At 42.6% G+C, this 18,595-nt stretch overlaps 2 protein-coding genes across 3 annotated transcripts; both read right to left on the bottom strand.

The window, feature by feature from the left end:
* Positions 1-215: 215 nt before the first annotated feature.
* rab1ba (zRAB1B, member RAS oncogene family a) lies at positions 216-7,655 on the bottom strand. The gene is made up of 6 exons (XM_083670907.1): positions 7,363-7,655; positions 6,051-6,123; positions 5,768-5,863; positions 5,024-5,119; positions 4,775-4,906; positions 216-4,536 (listed from the first exon to the last, which is right to left on the bottom strand). The coding sequence occupies exons 1-6, from the start codon at positions 7,374-7,376 to the stop codon at positions 4,342-4,344; spliced, it is 606 nt and encodes a 201-aa protein (XP_083527033.1). The 5' UTR covers positions 7,377-7,655; the 3' UTR covers positions 216-4,341.
* Positions 7,656-8,493: 838 nt separating this feature from the next.
* Positions 8,494-14,991, bottom strand: LOC310813047 (tyrosine-protein kinase receptor TYRO3). Of its 2 annotated transcripts, XM_083681864.1 has the most exons (15): positions 14,857-14,991; positions 14,575-14,639; positions 13,719-14,340; positions 13,442-13,597; positions 12,813-13,145; positions 12,306-12,483; positions 11,806-11,897; positions 11,555-11,668; positions 11,287-11,367; positions 11,090-11,182; positions 10,817-10,938; positions 10,565-10,674; positions 9,806-9,965; positions 9,515-9,651; positions 8,494-8,939 (listed from the first exon to the last, which is right to left on the bottom strand). In XM_083681864.1, exons 1-15 carry the CDS (start codon positions 14,966-14,968, stop codon positions 8,618-8,620), a joined length of 2,697 nt encoding a protein of 898 aa, XP_083537990.1. In that variant the 5' UTR covers positions 14,969-14,991; the 3' UTR covers positions 8,494-8,617. The 2 variants fall into 2 exon arrangements, with proteins under 2 accessions (XP_083537990.1, XP_083537991.1); XM_083681865.1 differs by lacking the exon at positions 11,287-11,367.
* Between the last annotated feature and the right edge of the window lie 3,604 nt (positions 14,992-18,595).

Genomic DNA, 18,595 nt, shown 5'->3' with positions numbered 1-18,595 from the left:
CCTCATGTGGTGCCTCAGCAGATTAAACACAGAGATGTGTGTGTCATATACAGTATATCTTACACACACACACAAGTACACACAATTTGCCCATTGGGAATTACTAAAGTATATTCATATCCATATAGATGTATATAATGTACATACATTAAACACTATCAAATCAGCGCACTGATACCAGTAGTCTGTACAGTAGAGCGGACAACTTACACATGTTGACATTGATCTTTTTTATTCATTTTATTATATATATATTTATAATATGTACAGAAAAAAACCATCATGATCAGACTCAGCAGTGAGACAGAGCACCAAAGTGAACAAGCAAAGAAAGAAAAGGTGATCGTCAGGAGAGGACCTGCTTGGTGCTCAGTATTAAACAACGCGTGTATGCCTTTAATAAGTAATGGGACAGCAACAAAGAAGTGTGCAAAATGACATGGAAAACTCCCCTTTTCCAAATGAATACAACAAAGGGGAAAAGAAAGATTCTACCAAAGTTCCATCATGATCACATTCATAAGTAAGCCCCGCCCAAAGCCCACCTCTACACCCACCCCATTTGTTGTCCCACCCACAAAGTTCCTACCCCATACCCCTTATCCTTCGATGGACCAGACACAATATTACCACAGTATATTTCAATTAATATATTAAAATCAGTAGAATATCAAGACTTCTTGAAGCAAAGAACATTCAGAACAAATCAGAAGGGGACTCACACTAAGTGGCGAGAAACGTCCATTTAGCATGTGTTCGTGTGACTGAATGTGTGTGTGTGTGTGTGTGTGTGTGTGTGTGTGTGTGTGTGTCTATGGAGAGTTTCAAACAATCTCTTTATTCGCAAGGACTCATGTGAGATTGAGGGGGAAAGTCGGAAAGCCGGCCTGTGTTCAAAGAGCAGGAATGTTACAACCCCCCCACACCCAACTACTGTTCCCTCCCATCCTACCAATGACAGTCAGATGAACATTTACACAGTTCCAATTCATCTCACTCTGAATGAGCATAAGATAAGGGCTGTCAAACGCCTGTCTGGTTTTGCATCACAGGGTTGAAAACTACGCTAAAACCAGAAACACATCTGTAGAGCTATTCCAAAACGACAACACACTAATATATTAGTGGTAAGACAGCTAGATCTACGACCTCTACACCCACATGATCCTACAGAATGAAAGTCACATTTACTGTACTGGAAATGGCTACTTTCCTTATCTTGTAGTTCACACTTTATCAGTTACAGCATTCGGCCCTCATCACTCAAACATTGATGAAAATGTCCATAGACTGGTAGCTAGCCATATTCTGCACTAGACAGCATGCACTCAATAGAATTCATTGGACAGCCGTTTCAAAGGCTGAAATTGCCCTTCTTTGCGATTGCATGCAGAGTACATACTTCAAATGAGCTCATGGCTGTGCCACCGTAAGTGCTGAGACAGTTAAGGTTTATCTCCTGAGACCAACCAGGAATGCTCCCGAAGGCCAGATATGTTATGTACGGAGGGGCTGGTCATGGAGAATATTGTGATTCATCACAATGGGACAGTTTGGCCGGAGGGAGGTGGTTGGGAGTTCATATCCGGTCTTGGTGCCAAGACCAGTCAGTCCCTGTACCCCACATTTTCAAGCACTCAAACTCAATGAAGCCATGTCCAAACTTCAAAGCTCCTACACCCATAACATGACCATCCAATGCTTATATAGTTGCTCAAAGTGAGGACATCCCTGTCTACTTTCTTTACATATAACATTATAGGCCCATAGACACAAGCTTAGAACTACTGTATGTTACACATTAATTACCTCAGACTGTCCAGGACAATGCTAGGAGCAAACTGATGATGTAGCCTTATATCAACTGGAGGGGGGTGGCCAAACTTGGTGCAAATTCTTTCTGTTTAGTATTATCCTGGTTTACAGCGCAGTATATCATCCTAATCCAAATGACCAAACAACATACTTCTTCCGTTAGTAGCCATATATTCACGTTTCTATGTATGAACTGTCCAGAAAAACACTAATAGGAAGTAATTTTATTTCCGAGAGGACCAGTATTCTGTGCCCTGATTTGAGTACAAGAGTTGAGCAACCTTTTCACTGTAGTGCATTAAGCTAGCTCTGGGGTCAGGGGGGTCTGACTTTTCCCCACATTCCTGTCAGGTTCCATAGAAATGCCATTGAGAAATCACACACTGCTATGAGAACCATGAACAGACTGTACAGCTGCAGGCTAGGGCTGAGGGCTGCTCACAACATTGGCCCAGTCACACACATTCTGACCTTTCAAACTCAACTTAATGTCTTATAGGCTACTGTCCTAGTAGTTGACAATGATGAAGAACACTGAGCACTTAAGCAGCTAAAGAGAGAGCATCAGACTTGTAAACCTCTAGTCTTCAACAGGGTTTCGTTTGAGCATAACTATCTATATAACTTCTGAGGCCAAAACCATGACCGACTAACGACACTTAAACAATCGTAGTTACTAAATGTCATGAAACCATAAACAAAATGCACTGTGGGAACACAGATGACCACAAAAGGGGATGGCAACATTGCGACTGTGAAGGATCCAAGAGGTAAGTCATGGCAAAGGCGTAAAGATGTGTGACACGCGTGATACAGATGATCTCTACATAGACTCCGGCGAGGCACAGGAGGGAACAGTAGCTTTCATAGACAACCCCCCCACCAACCCCCTGGTCACACCCCAAACTAAAACAAAACAAAAAAAACAACCCAGCCCACTCAATAATGTAAATTCAACAGCATTCAGCAATTTGTACAAGCTTTCTCGATTAGAAAAAAATAAATCAACAGGAAATAGAAATATCAAATAAAATCATTGCAATAATAATAAAACAATAGTAATAACAATAATAATCTATTAAGATGAACACAGAATGTAAAATATTGCCAATTTCATGTGTCTCCTGTTAATTCATTGTTGAGTTATCAGTTTCATTTCCCAAGACCCTACCTCCCGTTATGCTAATACTACAGCATGCCCCATTATCAGAGTGTGTGTGTGTGTGTGTGTGTGTGTGTGTGTGTGTGTGTTGAAGAACCACCTGGACATACTGTAATATATAGTGTAATTTCTGGACAACGTAAAGACAAACAATCATGACCTAAGCATATCTCACTGATTTTTTGTGTGTTTTTTTTTTCCTTTTCTTGTTACAAAGTGAAATCTCTACCTGGAGCGAAAAAGACTACCTAACACCATATATTACAGCACCCAAATCCAAAGACTCTCTCTCTCTCCCTCTCTACCTGACTAGGTCCTCTCATCCTGATGTAGATTAGATACAGGGGTGGGGGCTGGAGTGTTTCCAATTTCAACCAAAAGCTCTCCTGTCTACCTGGAGTGTTGAGCTCGAGCTCTGTAAGGAGTAACCCCCCCCCCCTCCCCCCACCGAGGCTGATCCCAAAAAAGGCCCTTATTTCCACACAGACTGCAGAGAGAGTGTGTGTGTGTGTGTGTGTGTGTGTGTGTGTGTGGAGGGAGAAGCACAACCAATAGGCACTAACCCATATCCACATCAATTAATGAAAATGCGACTCACTGTTCTTCTTCCTCACTGACACGGTACACCACTGTCTGCTCTAAACTCCAATGCAATCCAGGTTGTATTGGATGAATACAATTGTTGGCAAGACTCGAGAACACTTGTCTCATTCTATACCTATGTGTGCGATGTACCCATGACCAGTGTAAAGTAGATGTCATGGACAGATATTTCTACAACTCCGGGCTACTTTTTCCATATGGATATAGTAGGTCAAGAGGACAGAAAGCCTGCAATGACAGACATGGCCTGGAGGAAAGAGACAGACCATCCCAGAGACTACCTGCAATGGGAGAAGCACTCCAACCCCCTGCCCGACTTTCTGTCTGCGTGCGTGTGCGTGTCTGTGTGTCTGTGTGTGAGAGATAAGCTGGCCGAAATCTAAACCTAATTTTCTATCACCCTGTTCTTTTCTAAATTACTACCAATCTTTTCGCCTTTTTGTTTTCTCAACTCCCCCCTCCTCACCCACACGTCTCTCACTCTTTTCTTCACTCACTATTTGTTTGAGATGTGGTCTTAAAGTCGGTCCCCAGTCGTTATGCCCCCCCTCCCTCTCCTCTCCCTCCCTTTCTTTCTCTCTCTCCATCTGAACACCCATCCCTCGCTCTACCCTAGCCAGATGGTTCTCTGTTAAGTAAGAGAAAGGGGATAAGGGTAGAGGTATAGATGGTGGATAGTGGGGATTGAGGGGTGAGAAGTAGAGGGGGGGTGGGGTTAGGGAGGGAGGTGTCGGGGGCCCAGGGAAGGGGCAGAGGGTCTTTTAACAGCAGCCCCCACCAGACTGCCGAACTGGGGTGCTCTCGATCTTCAGGTTGGGCTTGTCCCCTCCGGCTGTGGCACCAGGGCCCATGCGTTTCTTGATCTCAGCAGCCATGGTCATAAAGGCTTGCTCCACGTTGGTGGCATTCTTGGCACTCGTCTCCAGAAAGGGGATGGCCAGGGAGTCTGCAAACTCCTGCAGAGAGGGATAGACAGGTTTAACGTGTACATTTTGAACTGTAGTACCTAACTTTATCAATCCCCTTATTAGCTCATTTCAAAAATCTAAAAGTCAATAGAACTCCACAGACAGAGGGTGCTTGCTGTGGTTAATTGCTTTGGTTTTGCCAAATATCTTTAAAACTCAAGGAATTGTGGGAGTCTGAGTCTCAAGAGCAACTATTATCCCCAAGCATGAGCTGCTGTGGCCATACCTTAGCTGTTGTGTAGTCCACTACTTTCTTGGTGGTGAGGTCACACTTGTTGCCCACCAGCAGCTTGTTGACATTCTCGCTGGCATAACGGTCAATTTCCTGGAGCCACTGCTTCACGTTGTTATAGGACTCCTACAGAACAAATGGGAAATTAACAAGATGATACACTATCTATCCAATATAACTTATGAAACTACTGTCTCCAATGCCCAATGCCAAACTCCCACAATGGTGAAGCTGATTACCCACCTGATCTGTGACATCATACACCACAATGATGCCGTGGGCACCCCTGTAGTAACTGGAGGTGATGGTGCGGAACCTCTCCTGGCCCGCAGTGTCCCACTGTGAGAGTGGGTGAGCAAATGAGTGCAGAAGACAAAAGAGTTGTTTTGCTAACAAATAAAACAGATACACCTGCAACCACAGCTTCATTCATTCATGTCCTAAGAACACGTGCTATAGCAGTAACATCTATAGCTATAGCTTTACTACCCTTACATCTCTAGACTAGAGCCATGGTGAGCAACAAAACTGGATTATCACTCATGTTGTTTTGCCTCAGGGCAAGGTGTTAAAACCACAGTACAAACAGAGGTAAAACTAAGCAACATAACTAAGTTACGGAGTGTTTGAAAATCAAATAAAACTGTTAACATCATATGGTGCAGCTCTACTAATGGAGTAAGCCAGGGAAGACACTCCTGTTTTACCAGCTGTATCTGTTTCTGATGGTACAGCCTGCTCTCTCACCAAAACAGTATCCAGTTACACATTGGTCTGAATAGTGTTTGTCAAGACAATAACTGGAGTAGAGCTGTAGAATTAAAAAGCAAGCTACTATAGGTACCTTTCTCTAACATGCACTTCTTGTTTTTGTGTATGTTGTGAGTGGATTGTAGTTGATAGTGTAGTGGTGTGTGTGTGTGTGTGTGTGTGTACATATACATATATATATATATATATATTAGGCATCATGGCACTTAAACTCACAATCTGTAGTTTGATGGTCTTCCCATCCAGCTCAATGGTGCGAATCTTGAAGTCTACGCCGATGGTGCTGATGTAGCTCTCTGTGTAGGTGTCATCCTGAAGGATGGACAGAGGAACACAGAGAGGCGAGCAGGGAGTAGAGAAAGACAGAAACATACAAAGAACAAGGGAGACGGTGGGGGTGGGGCAGACAGAGAGAGAGAATTAGATGTACTTTTTTATAGAAAGCTACACACTGATAACATAAACTGGTTTACTATATTGTAATGGACCGAGTACTTACTGCAAATCGAAGCAGAAGACAGGACTTTCCCACACCAGAGTCACCAATAAGCAGGAGCTTGAACAGGTAGTCACTGAAATAAAAACATTTTGCATTAGACCAAAGATAATCTCTTGAGGTGATCCGTCAATTTTCTCTCTTTCAAAGGATGTTGTTGACCATCAAAAGTATGAGACAGAAAGAGAGGGGCCTATACAGTTTAGTGTAGTATTCAGGGAACTTCTAAGGCCATGCCAATAAACAGATCGTATTCACCAATGGAACCCCAATAAATAACATTACAGTAAGTACATATTACGGAGGCAGCGGCACCTTCACATCACCACTTTAAGCAAAACAACATCACACGCAAACGACAGTTTCATCACACTGAGGTGGCGCAATGACAGAGCTATTCTTGTGTCTTCTGAATTTGAGATGTGTCATGTATAGCTGCCAAAGACTTTGCAAGCTACATAATATTGTGACACACACAGGCTGAATGTATGTGGCAATCTGTCCCCAACTGCGCATGGCATTGACTATGTTGTGATGTGGCGATGTTCGATGGCAACGACCACATTCTCAAAAAGAAAGCCGGTATTCACTGGGACATTTATTAAATGATCTATTACCATAGCTAACAACAAACAAACAGACAGTCTGACGAACAGCGACAGCCGGATGTCATATGCTCACAGTCGCCATCAATGACGTTCAGATTCAATGGGCTAAATTGCTAGCTAGCTAACACGTCGGCCCTGAAACTGTAACCAATGTTTGGCCTAAAATGTAATGATGACATATATACCTACAGCTAATAATGCTAGCAAGCAAGCTAGTTGAGATAAATAGGAAAACATAAGGGGAGGGTGTGAGAGACTGTCAGTTAACAAAGCAAACACTGCTGTTAGCTTTTCACTGGCTGCAAGATAGCCACTGCGCCGCTGTGACGTTTCAGCACCGCGTCCTATTTCTCCGGTCGCCACCGCACCGATCCGGTGACAAGCGCGTGTCTTCTCATTTTAGGGCCACTCGTGACATATGTTACAGAGTGTATGTGCAGTGGCAACATGTTATATCGTATTTTACGTTAACTAACATAGATAGGGACAGTTTTACGTTAGCTAACAATGTCGTGGCACGAGCCAGTAATCAGCTGACGTTGGCTGAATAATACTGATCACATTTTGTAGAGCTTGGAACCTGTCCGTGCCCGCCCCACATAAAATGCCACGATCCTGCTCGACAATGCATGTTAATAATTAATAAAGGCAATTGACATTTTGAAAGAGAATAGTATTTGTAAAGTTGGGGCGATGAGTCTACTCACTATTCTGGATTCATGATTTGACAGACGTTCGGGATGTGTTTTTCTGTCGGCGATTTGACCGTTCCTTCCTCCTCTCTCACTCCGCTTTCACAGGCAAAAGATGACTTGTGGGTCTGGATATCCGAGGCACTTGGATGGCAATTTTACCGTCTTTTACTACCTCCCCTTATGCTTCTACGGTGTCTTATTGTTATGATGTACAATAAACTAAACCGACATTCCTATTTTCGTCTGATTTGACAGGTTTATTTTCCTCCTTTTCCTTTCTTTCTGTGTCCGTTCCTCGCTCGAAGTACAAGATGGCTGCGCAGATGCGGCAGTGACATCAAGTGACGTGGCACTACGGACAAATCTAGAAGTGATTTGATCTTGGGGCTTGTAGTTCCGTCTATACAATGTCACATAAGTCTCTAGATCAGGGATGACGGCACAGGTTACAACTCTTTTTTTGTGCAACTTTAATTTTCTAGGGAAAATGCTTTATGGAATGATGGGTTTTAAATACAGAACAAAACATGCACAATGTTGTTGTTTTTTATAGAAAAGTATCAACGTTTATTTAGAGCTTTGAGTAAGAATTCCATTGTACTGTCATACACCATACACCTCCCTGTATCCCAGTAGATATGACAATAACACTGAAAGGCTGACAGTGGGAAAGATGCATTAATTCAGATTGCTAATCTGAATAATTCAATGCATATCTCTAACACTGATATTCACTTGTGAATCTGCACTTCATACACACACACACACACACACACACACACACACACACACTCACACACACACACACACACACACACACACACACACACACAGAGAGAGAGAGAGAAAAGAGAGAGACATTCAAACCTCAAGGACAGAGAGAAAGAGATTGGTGAACTGAATTAATCAATTCATTTGATATGTTGATATTTGATATGTTGATCTAAAAACTTGTCAAGCCACACAAGTGTATGAATATGGTAAGACATTTTAACCAGGGGAGGCTGGTGGAGGTAGAAATTGGAGGACAGGCTCATTGTAATGCATGGAATGGAATAAGGAATGGTTTGCATGGAATTCCATTCCATGCATTACAATGAGCCTGTCCTCCAATTTCTACCTCCACCAACCTCCTCTGATTTTGACATAATTGGTTTGCTGTATAACTGGAACATACAGTATGACATCAACTGAGACACCAGTTGAAATGCAGTCTCTTTCACCAAAATCAACCATAACACAGTACACAGTCAAAGAGTACACATTCTCAAGCCTTGAGGCCACTTTTAATGCACAACAGGTAGCCTTCCTCTTCCTCCTCCTCCTCCTCTTTGGGGGGAGGTTTAGCAGTAGCACCCGCGGGGGTGGGCAGGTACACATTCCCCGCCACACACCCGTCAAACTCAGGGTCGTGTCCATCAGCACCCCCCTGATAGGCAGCCTCCAGACCCTGGTTGATGTAGTGGGCTTCCTGGCTGGCATCCAGGGGCGGTAGCTCAGACAGAAGGGCTTTGAGCCTCTCCCCCAGCTCTCTGAAACCAGGCCTCTGTGTTGGCTCCCTATGCCAGCAACTCAGCATCACCTCATGGCTGAGAGGGAGAGGGGGAGAGAGAGGGAGAGGGGGAAGAGAGAGGGAGAGGGGGGAGCGAGAGAGAGAGAGAGAGACAGTCATGTAGTACAGAAAAAAAGAGAAAGAGATACAGTAAAGAAGGAAAGAGAGAGGTACAGGTATGGGTTTGAGAGAGACGGAGGAAGAGTGAGAGAGGGAGAGAGAAAGGCAGGAAATATATGATTAATTATACAGACAAAGTCACCTCTATGCCCATGCTCTGTGTTCCCACTCAGTTATAGCTTGCTGTGCCAATAAGGCTCACATTGATTCAATTAGTCAAAGCAGCAGAGGCGATTTCCTCACTAGCAACTATAGGTGCAATAAACTGGAAACCAGATGGTTCACTCAGTATAACAAAACACTACGATGCTGAAAGACATTACATGATTTCTTTAAACATAAATCATTTACCTCATTGAATGGTATGCATTCAAACATTACAATGCAAACAAGTACTATTGTATCTATGACCATAAAAACATCAGCATCTACTCGTCCACTGATTGCATATCAAGTGAGATCACACTGGGCTAGAGCAAAGTGAGGACTCACAATTTGTCGCCATCACACTCAGGTGGTTTGAGTCTGTGTCCAGACTCCAAAAGCTCCAGGAGTTCATAGTTGTGGACCCCAGCATACGGAGTCCTGCCCCAGGACGCAATCTCCCACATAGTGACCCCAAATGACCACTGGGATGGAGTGACATTGTATACAGAGGAAACATTTCAACAAATGTAGAAAGTGGAATGATCAGTTTTTGGTCACTGAGTTTTTCCTGAACACCCTTTATATTACTTCCTGAACCTACATATGAGTTAATAGTCATCACCCCAGGTAACTCACCACATCAGTTTTGTTTGTATAGATGGACTCCGACAGGCTCTCTATGGCCATCCACTTGAACGGCATGCGAATGGCTACTTTCTGTTTGTAGTAGTTGCTACTGTATATCTTCTTGGAGAGACCGAAGTCAGCTACACACACATGCAGGTCATCCCTCAACCTGTGAGCGATATACAGTAACATATTACCCACAATATACTAGCTTGTCTTATGACTGCTGTCCTTCTATAGACATTCCATGTAGCTCTTAAATATAGGACCTGGTTCATTTTGTCCAATAGGGATATTTTTTAGTTATATGTTGTTTATTTATTGTATGTCTGTGATCATGTTGTACTGTTATGTGCTGATCGTAGGTCTGTGAATGTTGTAGTGTCTTACTGTGTTGAGTGTACATCTATGTAGGTAACTACATAGATGTACACTCAACTACATGCTGAATGATGACACTGATTTTTTTAATCATCATTATCCTCATTGTCTATCATCATCACAATTACTGGCCATCTAGTACTGACTCCTGTATCTAACACTTTGTCCTGTCATCTTAGCTTCATTGCAGACCATGCTCAGTCTCATTTTATTGAGATTTTATTGAGAGGTTTGTAGCTTCCATCTCATATACAGGCCTTTGCTGAATACAAATTGCTTGTGTGGACAGAGATGCAGTCTTATTCTGAACAAGGAGGCCTTGATGTGAACCTCCCAAGCCAGTGTGTTCCCCTATACTGACTCATTGGCAGCCCCTGCTGGACTCACATGCAGTTGCGTGCAGCCAGGTCCCTGTGCAGAAAGCCCTGAGAGCTCAGATACTCCATCCCTGCTGCAATGTCGATCATGAAGCGCAGGAGACTCTGGTGGGGCACGAACTGAATGAACAGGAAAGACATCAACTTATGACTGTGTATTTGATGAGATCATATCTAAAGAGTTTTATTGGCCTGTACGTGTGCATTTGCGTGTGTGTGCATGTGTGTGTGACCACATTTTTATTCAGAATATGTATCTCACAATTGGAATATCCCCATAGCGAGTAGCGATGAGGAAACGACGTAGGTCTCCGTGTTTCATGAAGGGCAGGATCACCAGTGGCACTGGGAGAGGAGAGTCCTGTTCCCGCTTCAAAGTGACACCTGCAGGACAAAAACTGTTACTACACATACTTTCTTTTCAGGACAGCAGCATTGTAGCAAGTATTTGATGAGAATTGAGGACAGCTGAGGTGACTGAGAAGTCAGCATTAAAATAATACGGTTTAGAATAAGGCGTGCTATGGAGTCTTACCAAGCAGTTTGATCACATTATCGTGGTCAAATTGCTGCATGATCTCTGCTTCCTTCAGAAACGACTCCAGGTCCTCTTGACTATGGATTCCAACTGAAGTAATATGGCGAACATATGAGCTGCATTGACTAAAGAATAGGCAACAGTAACATAACACAGGATAATTCAAGATATCACTGATGTATACTGTAGGCTACCTCTCATAGTCTTTACTGCTACTGTGATGTCTGTCCCCTCCTGTGGTGTATAGATTCCCTTGTAGACTAACCCAAACTCTCCTGGAAGTACAATGGCATAAAGCATATTTTCATTCACCGGAAACTGCATTTCAATGTCATACTGTACTCAAATGAACTTTTTCTCATACATGAATATCAAGATATCAAACCAAGAGGAGCGGAGCAGAGAAAAGAGGAGAAGGGAGGAGAGGAGAGGAGTTCATGGCCAGTGTTCAACTTTACTTACCGGAACCCAGCTCTTTGCCCAGGGTCAGCTTGTTATAGTCCACGAAGACATCCTTCAGACTGGTCAGCAGTCTGTCACTAAGACCCTCCAGTAACTGGACTGCACCAGGCACATCTAGGAGAAGAGGAGTGAGACAAAAAATGAGCGAGGGAGAGGAAGAGGGAGGGGAGTGGGAAGAAAAAATACCTGTATAGCCAAGAGGAATTCACTGAATCAACCCTGAGTCATATTGGTGGCTGTTTCAGGCTTACCGTCAGGCTCCTGTGGGACAGAATGGGGCTCCCCATTGCGACGATAAGTCACTCCTGACTGAATAGGCAGGAACACCACCTCCTGGTCTTGACTGAAATGGAAATAGTGACAGTTTTTCTGGCAGTAGCTGAATAACTTTTTTTGGTAGAAGCATAACTTTAGTTGTGGGATGACTTGTGAAACAATTGCCTTAACATGACATGAGAAATGTACTGTAGGTATTCAGGGAAAATAAGGTGCACTATTTCCATTTCAGTCAAGACCAGGAGGTGGAGCTCCTGCCTAAAATGATTTTGCTATCACCAGATAAACTGTTGTCTCGGACATCACAGCCAACACCTGCATAATACAAGCTTTTAAATTACTATCATAGTCTAACTTCAGTTCATAATTGTCAGAGGTTGTCTCAATTGTCTAGATCTGACTAGTGAGCGTAACCTACTTTCCCAGTACATCACACAGGCCCCAAGGCTCTGACTAGCTGGTTATTCCAGTTTACCTGAGTCTGATGTATTTGCGATGCAGGGTACACACAACAACAGGAACCAGAGCCAATAACAGAAGGCCTCCCAAAAGCCCTCCCACTATCACCCAGAGGGAGGGGCCATCTTGCTCCACAGTGGACAGGTTGGGGTCCAGGAGGATGGGCGCAGGAGTGTTTTTCACAAGAGCCTTCCCTGTACACATAGATACAGACACACACACACACACACACACACACACATACACAAAGGAGAACTTTCAGTTAGAACATTTCAAACTTTTCTTCTCAGAAGGAAATTACAGCCTTTCTCCAAAACCTTGCACATGTGTTTAAATCTCAATTTAAGCAGGCAAAACATATCTTCCTTTTTCAGCCAAGCACATGTTTTCCTCAAGTGTTCTCATGATTAATGCTGGAAAATGAATCATAGTAATGCTTAGCATTGATGTCAGCAGCAGCAGTTTTAGCTATGTTAGAATGAGGTAACATTCATGACCAAATGATGTCATCACCCAGACTCACATCTTTGAATGTTTGTGGATGCTACTGATGCTGCTTTTGCCCCATGTTGGTCAGACAGAGCATTACTTGCCCGGACGGACAGCCGGTAGTCTGCGCGTGGGTTCACCCCTGTGAGGTTGACAGCTGTGATGGTCAATCCTGATGAAGCAGGGAGGAAGATCACATCCTCTCCACAGGCCTCCCATTGACCAGCAGTCTCTCCCCCTATCTCACATTCCACATCATATATCAGTTCCTGTCTCCCTCCCAAGTCATGGGGAGAGTCCCAGAGGAGAGTCAGCATGGAGTCATTCAGACGCTGGGCCACTACATTTACAGGGGCAGAGGGTGGTCCTGTGAAAGGGGGGAGGTTAGATTGTGCCACACATACCAATATATTTATATACAGGTCCATGCATATTAATGATATAGCAATGCATAACAGAAAATTAGCTGACTGCTTGAAACATGTTCAGACATGCAGGGGTCAAGTTAATCTTTTTCATTTTCCACAAAGAATCCTGATTTGCTTATTCATGAGAATTCATCCTTAATGAATGACTTAATCAACACTCACTACAATGAAAAAGATATCATGAAGAATTTTAAGAAGTAGTACACATTGTGCGATTAAATTCAACTTGTCTTACGTGTGCAACCATAGTGGTATGGATCACTCAGGAGGCGGAAGTACCCGTCTATACAGTCACATTCCTCTGAACCCTCCCCATCTGTTCTGCTGTTGGGTGGGCATGGGTGACATCCCCCACTCTCATTGGTTGGCTTGTAGAACCCGGTTCTACAAGCTGTGTTAAAACCCAAAGAAAACATAAATGGCCACAAAACAGATGCACAGAAAGACCTTGCATCGATCAGACTCACTGTGCATCGATCAGACTCATCATATCAGTTGGCATCTCTACATACCTTGACAAGAGTCTCCCACCTCCTGGTGACCCGGGGCACAGACACACTGCCCCTGCATTGGACCCCACACCCCATTCTTTGTACATTGCCTCTTAGGGGGGGACACCTCCACAGACTTCTCCACACAGGACCCTGTCTGCAGCCCTGACTCTGCGGAGGCTCCTCCAAACCCAACCAAGTCACTTACAAATCCAGGGCACTTCCGGTAGTACAGCCTGACAGAGGCTATGAAGACACAGGGGCCTGAGTATGAGAAACCCAGGTGGAAACCACTGCGGGAGAGACCTCCCATGTGTAATCCCAGGTTGTGGTTGAGGTAGTCCTCTATTTTGTCCACTTCAGTTGTGTCATGGAACGCACGTGAGGCTCGCAGGGCAAAAACCTCCTGGCCTCCACGGAATGTGGACAGGGGGACATCTGATTCGAGTAAGTGGATCTGAAGGGGGCTCCACTGAGTGGATGACTCCTCTTCCTGAGCAAATACAATATCCAATAACAGGTCATAGGCATCCTTCCGATCAATCCATTTGGTCAGAAGTGATCGGGGTTTGTTGTTGACAGCGCAGGCTTGATAGACTGGGACTTCAGTTTCAGAACCCATTTTCAATGGAACCTCGTGCCACTGTAATGACATAAGATGAGCCAACACTTTATTAGACATAGCGATGGAAGAGAGCCAAAATCAGCAAAAGTAGTCAAGAATTTTCTAGTAACTAGGTTTGCAAAATTACACACTTTTCAAGGTATTTTTCTACTGCATTTTCTAAAGCCAAGACTGCAGAAAAAAATAAGAAAAAGTCAAGAGCTCCCCAGCATACTGTTACAGCATTCTGCTTCGCTAGGTTACTATACTTACTGCTGCTTTGAGTGGATTAGATGTCCACTTCAGGTTGGTCTGTTTCACAGAATTGAACAGGTCCACTGTAATGAAGAGGAGAACAGGTGAAGTTAGAAAGCCTATGTGCGGTAATAACAAGTTTCAAGTTCCAGTTTCATTTGATCAACCTTAGTATTGGTAGGCTAATGGAAAACCAGAATAAACTCAATGAGGCAAAAGGGGAACACTAGAAAACATAAATTAATTTAAAGAAGAAATCCCACATTATCCTGACGTTATGTTTAACACCTGATCACTTACCTTCTTCTGGTCTTGGTTCTGATTGCGCAATGCAGCCGACATAGCATATCCATAACCGAAGTATAAAGTACCATCTGATAACTGACATACTCCACGTACATTTCACAAACATCCTGTAGTCTAAGTGTCCTGTAGTCTAAGTTTCGATAGAAATCATGACCAATATGACATACAGAAGCGATGATGACGTAGAGGGTAGCCTACATTTCTGGGGATCACGGTCTATACACAATAAACCTTAAGCTTAACTCCTCAATGAACCAGAAATAATATCGCCACGCCTGTGTTTCTGTTTCCTTTTAGTAAGATAATACACCCACCCCTTGGTACAGCAATTAAAAGTGCGCTAATAGCAATTTACATTTACATTTACATTTATGGCATTTAGCAGACGCCTTTATCAAAAGCGACTTACAACAAATACATTTGTTTAAGTAAGTGAATCATCTATCCATCAGTCATCATAAGATTCGGACCAGGGGCCATAGGCAGTCACAATGCTAGAAGAAGGAAAAATTACTTTTTTTCTTTTCTTTTCTTTTTTTTTTAACAGGAGAGAAACTTGCATAGGGGGGTACGGGGGCAAGAGGTATTTAGAAGGTCTTTAGCAACTAACATAGGACTACTAACTTCTAGAAATAATTTCATAGGGAGAATAATTTTCAGTGACAATGTTATGTTTGTTCCTGGAACTGAAGCCTCAAGTGGTCAGTAGGTGCCTGGTTCTTTCGCTTGAAACTGTTAATTTGACAACATTGATCAAAGCCTTAAGTAAGTAGGCCTAACTGCAGGGCAAAGGAGACCAGAGGGGCCATGTTGTCAGAGGTCGTTTTTTACCTTATATACTGAAAATTAATATCCTGTGCAGGAGTGTGATTTAGGTTTGTGATTTTCCTATGTAATCTGATCATCACTGCCCAATATTGGTCAATATCTCTCACTTCTTCTTTCCTTCTTTTCTCAGACTTTAAGTCATGAGACTTATTTTACTCATCGGTGTTCATTTCTGCTTTTCTAGCCAAAGTTTGTTGTCTCAAACACACATTATTTATTGTGTTGCATGTGCTGGATTTGCACCAAACTTAATGCTTTGTCGTAAAACAAAATATACACATTTCCAGCCACTTTCTCTGCTGCATCACTTGAGTTGTAGACACATCTCTTTTTAGTGTGGAGTCTAGCTGTCTTGGGTCCAAAACTGCTTCTCTAACCCACTGTTATCAGTGTTCAATGGCATACACATGTATTTTGTATGTGTGGTTTTTGTCTACACTGTAGTACCTCATGTACATACATATTCAGACCCTTTGCTATGACACTCTTAAAATTAGCTAAAATGCAAAAATGTCATTAACAAATCACTCAATAAGTTGAATTGAGTCCACCTTAATGCAAGTATAATAGTTAATGTAATTTTGGAATTAATATGTCTGTTTTTATAGGGTGTCTGATTTGCATAGGAATCAATTACACACTGTGTGGATCAGGTTGTCATTACAAACTGAGCAAATGGAGAGGAACAAAACTGCTCAGGAATGCAACCCAGAGTACTGGGGAGACTTACAAAAATCTACAAAGTTGAATGATGGAGTGGAAAAAGTCAATGGGACAACATCATCCCAGTCACTCTACAAAATTGGTCTATAACCAAGTGGCCAAAAATAATCCCTTAATGGAAAATAATCTAATCTATCTCATATCCATAATTGTGTTTGCAACAATGAATTCAAGTGATACAGCAAAGAAAGTGGCTGGAAATGTGTACATTTGGTTTTACTACAAAGCATTAAGTTTGGTGCAAATCCAGCACATGCAATGCATTTTCCACACCATCTCTCATGTGAAGAATAGTGGTACCTGCGTCGAGTTATGGGTATGTTTGTCACTGGCAGGGACTGGGGAGTTTGTCAGGATCAAGAGAAAATTATTAAATTTACTGAGTCGGTAGTGACATCCTAATCTACACAGTGTGTAATTGATTCCTATGCAAATCAGAGACCCTATAAAAACAAAGATATTAATTCCAAAATTGCATGAACTATTATCCTTGCATTAAGATGCACTCAATTCAATTTATTGAGTGATTTGTTGATGACATTTTTGCATTTTAGCTAATTTTAAGAGTGTCATAGCAAAGGGTCTGCCCAAATTCCCAAATTCCCCAAATTCTCCCATGTCACCCCACTCCTTCGCACCCTTCACTGGCTCAATACACTGGCTTCAATAGCTCGCATCAGATTCAAGACCCTGGTGCTTGCCTACCGGGCGGCAAGGGGAACAGCCCCTCCTTACTTGCAAGCAATGGTCAGCCCCCAGTAATTCTTTCTTCTTCTAGCATTGTGACTGCCAATAGCCCCTGGTCCTAGCATAGATTGCTTTTTTCTTATGATGGCTGATGGATAGATGATTCACTTACTTAGACAAATGTATTTGTTGTAAGTCGCTTTGGATAAAGGCATCCGCTAAATGCCATAAATGTAAATGTAAATGTGTCTGAATACTTACGTACATGAGGTATTTCTGTATTTCAATTTTAATACATTTACTGACATTTCTAAAAACGTGTTTTCGCTTTGTCATTCTGGGGTATTGTGTGTGGATTGATGGCAAATTCTTTTAATTTAATCCATTTTAAATTGAGTCTATAACACAACAAAATGTGGAAAAAGTGAAGGGGTCTGAATTCTTTCCGAAGGCACTGTATGGGACACTTTGCAGACCCACTGGAGCATGCTTCCTGCATGAGTGAACAAAATGATCAAACTATTCATAGTTTACAGGAAAGGGGAACTTTTGTCTTCAATCTATCTCCAACTCTACCATCTATCTCCAAATCTACAACTCAATTAACCACCCAATTTTGGTTTCAAAAGCTGTATGAGTACATTATGGAGAAGCACAAAAACTCTTTGGACCTTCTTGACTCTCTTCTTGGCTGTGTGACTCTGCTTCCTTACATCTGAAATGTCACAACAGTACATCCTTTTCTATAGCCAACTTATAATCATTTTGACCCTGGAGAATAAGACCAAGTCATGCCCTGGGGAGTTAACTGTGGGTTGTTTTATTTGTTCAAGAGATGCAATCTATTTTCCTTTAGAACAGGAAAACACATTACAACATGATCCAACACCCAATCTAAACAACATTCCTTTGATATGACATTCCAGATGACTGTGACTTACTAGTGTTGTTGGTCCCCTAGACTTATGTGACTTATTAGTGTTGTTGGTCCCCTCGAGGTCTGTGCAAACTGATTCAGCATGGCATCGGCTACATAGCGTGTGAGGGAGTCTAACAATGAGGACCAAGTGTGCCCAACTGTAGGTAAATCAATAAGAGAAGCAACTAGTGGGGGAAATAGCAGTCACACATTGGCTTGATGAAAGTAGATGGTACATGCCCACATTCACCAATGGCTAGCAGACTTGAAGAGTAACAGGACATTACTTCTGTACAGTAGAAGGAGAATATGACTACTGTACAATAAATGGTATTCAGAAATGTGCAATTGTGTAATGCCCATTGTATTCATAACATTACAGGTGCAATATGTAACATTCAAGATTTCTAATGATTGTATGGTTGACTATGTTTAATCAGGAGCGATCAGGGAATGAGATCCCTTGAAAGAAATATTGAATTTAGGAACGCTGTTTTAGTGTTGAAAAGTGTGTCTAGGGGCGACACAGGTTTGTTTTGGCCAGGGGTGTTCTAGGGGATTGTTTCGCATTTCTGT

The sequence above is a fragment of the Argentina silus genome (genome assembly GCF_951799395.1).
Source record: "Argentina silus genome assembly, chromosome: 1".
Classification (NCBI taxonomy): domain Eukaryota; kingdom Metazoa; phylum Chordata; class Actinopteri; order Argentiniformes; family Argentinidae; genus Argentina; species Argentina silus.
This window is presented reverse-complemented; position numbering and strand designations above follow the sequence as displayed.

What these genes read in the sequence shown, in the direction of transcription:
- rab1ba (XM_083670907.1), bottom strand. An exon ending in GTCTTCTGCTTCGATTTGCA is followed by an intron (nt 5,864 to 6,050) that starts GTAAGTACTCGG and finishes TCCATCCTTCAG; the next exon opens with GATGACACCTACACAGAGAG. An exon ending in TGGACTACACAACAGCTAAG is followed by an intron (nt 4,537 to 4,774) that starts GTATGGCCACAG and finishes CCCTCTCTGCAG; the next exon opens with GAGTTTGCAGACTCCCTGGC.
- LOC310813047 (XM_083681864.1), bottom strand. Translation starts at nt 14,968, where the DNA reads ATGTTTGTGAAATGTACGTGGAGTATGTCAGTTATCAGATGGTACTTT. An exon ending in ATACCACTATGGTTGCACAC is followed by an intron (nt 13,146 to 13,441) that starts GTAAGACAAGTT and finishes CCCCTTTCACAG; the next exon opens with GACCACCCTCTGCCCCTGTA. An exon ending in TGTCCCACAGGAGCCTGACG is followed by an intron (nt 11,669 to 11,805) that starts GTAAGCCTGAAA and finishes CTCTTCTCCTAG; the next exon opens with ATGTGCCTGGTGCAGTCCAG.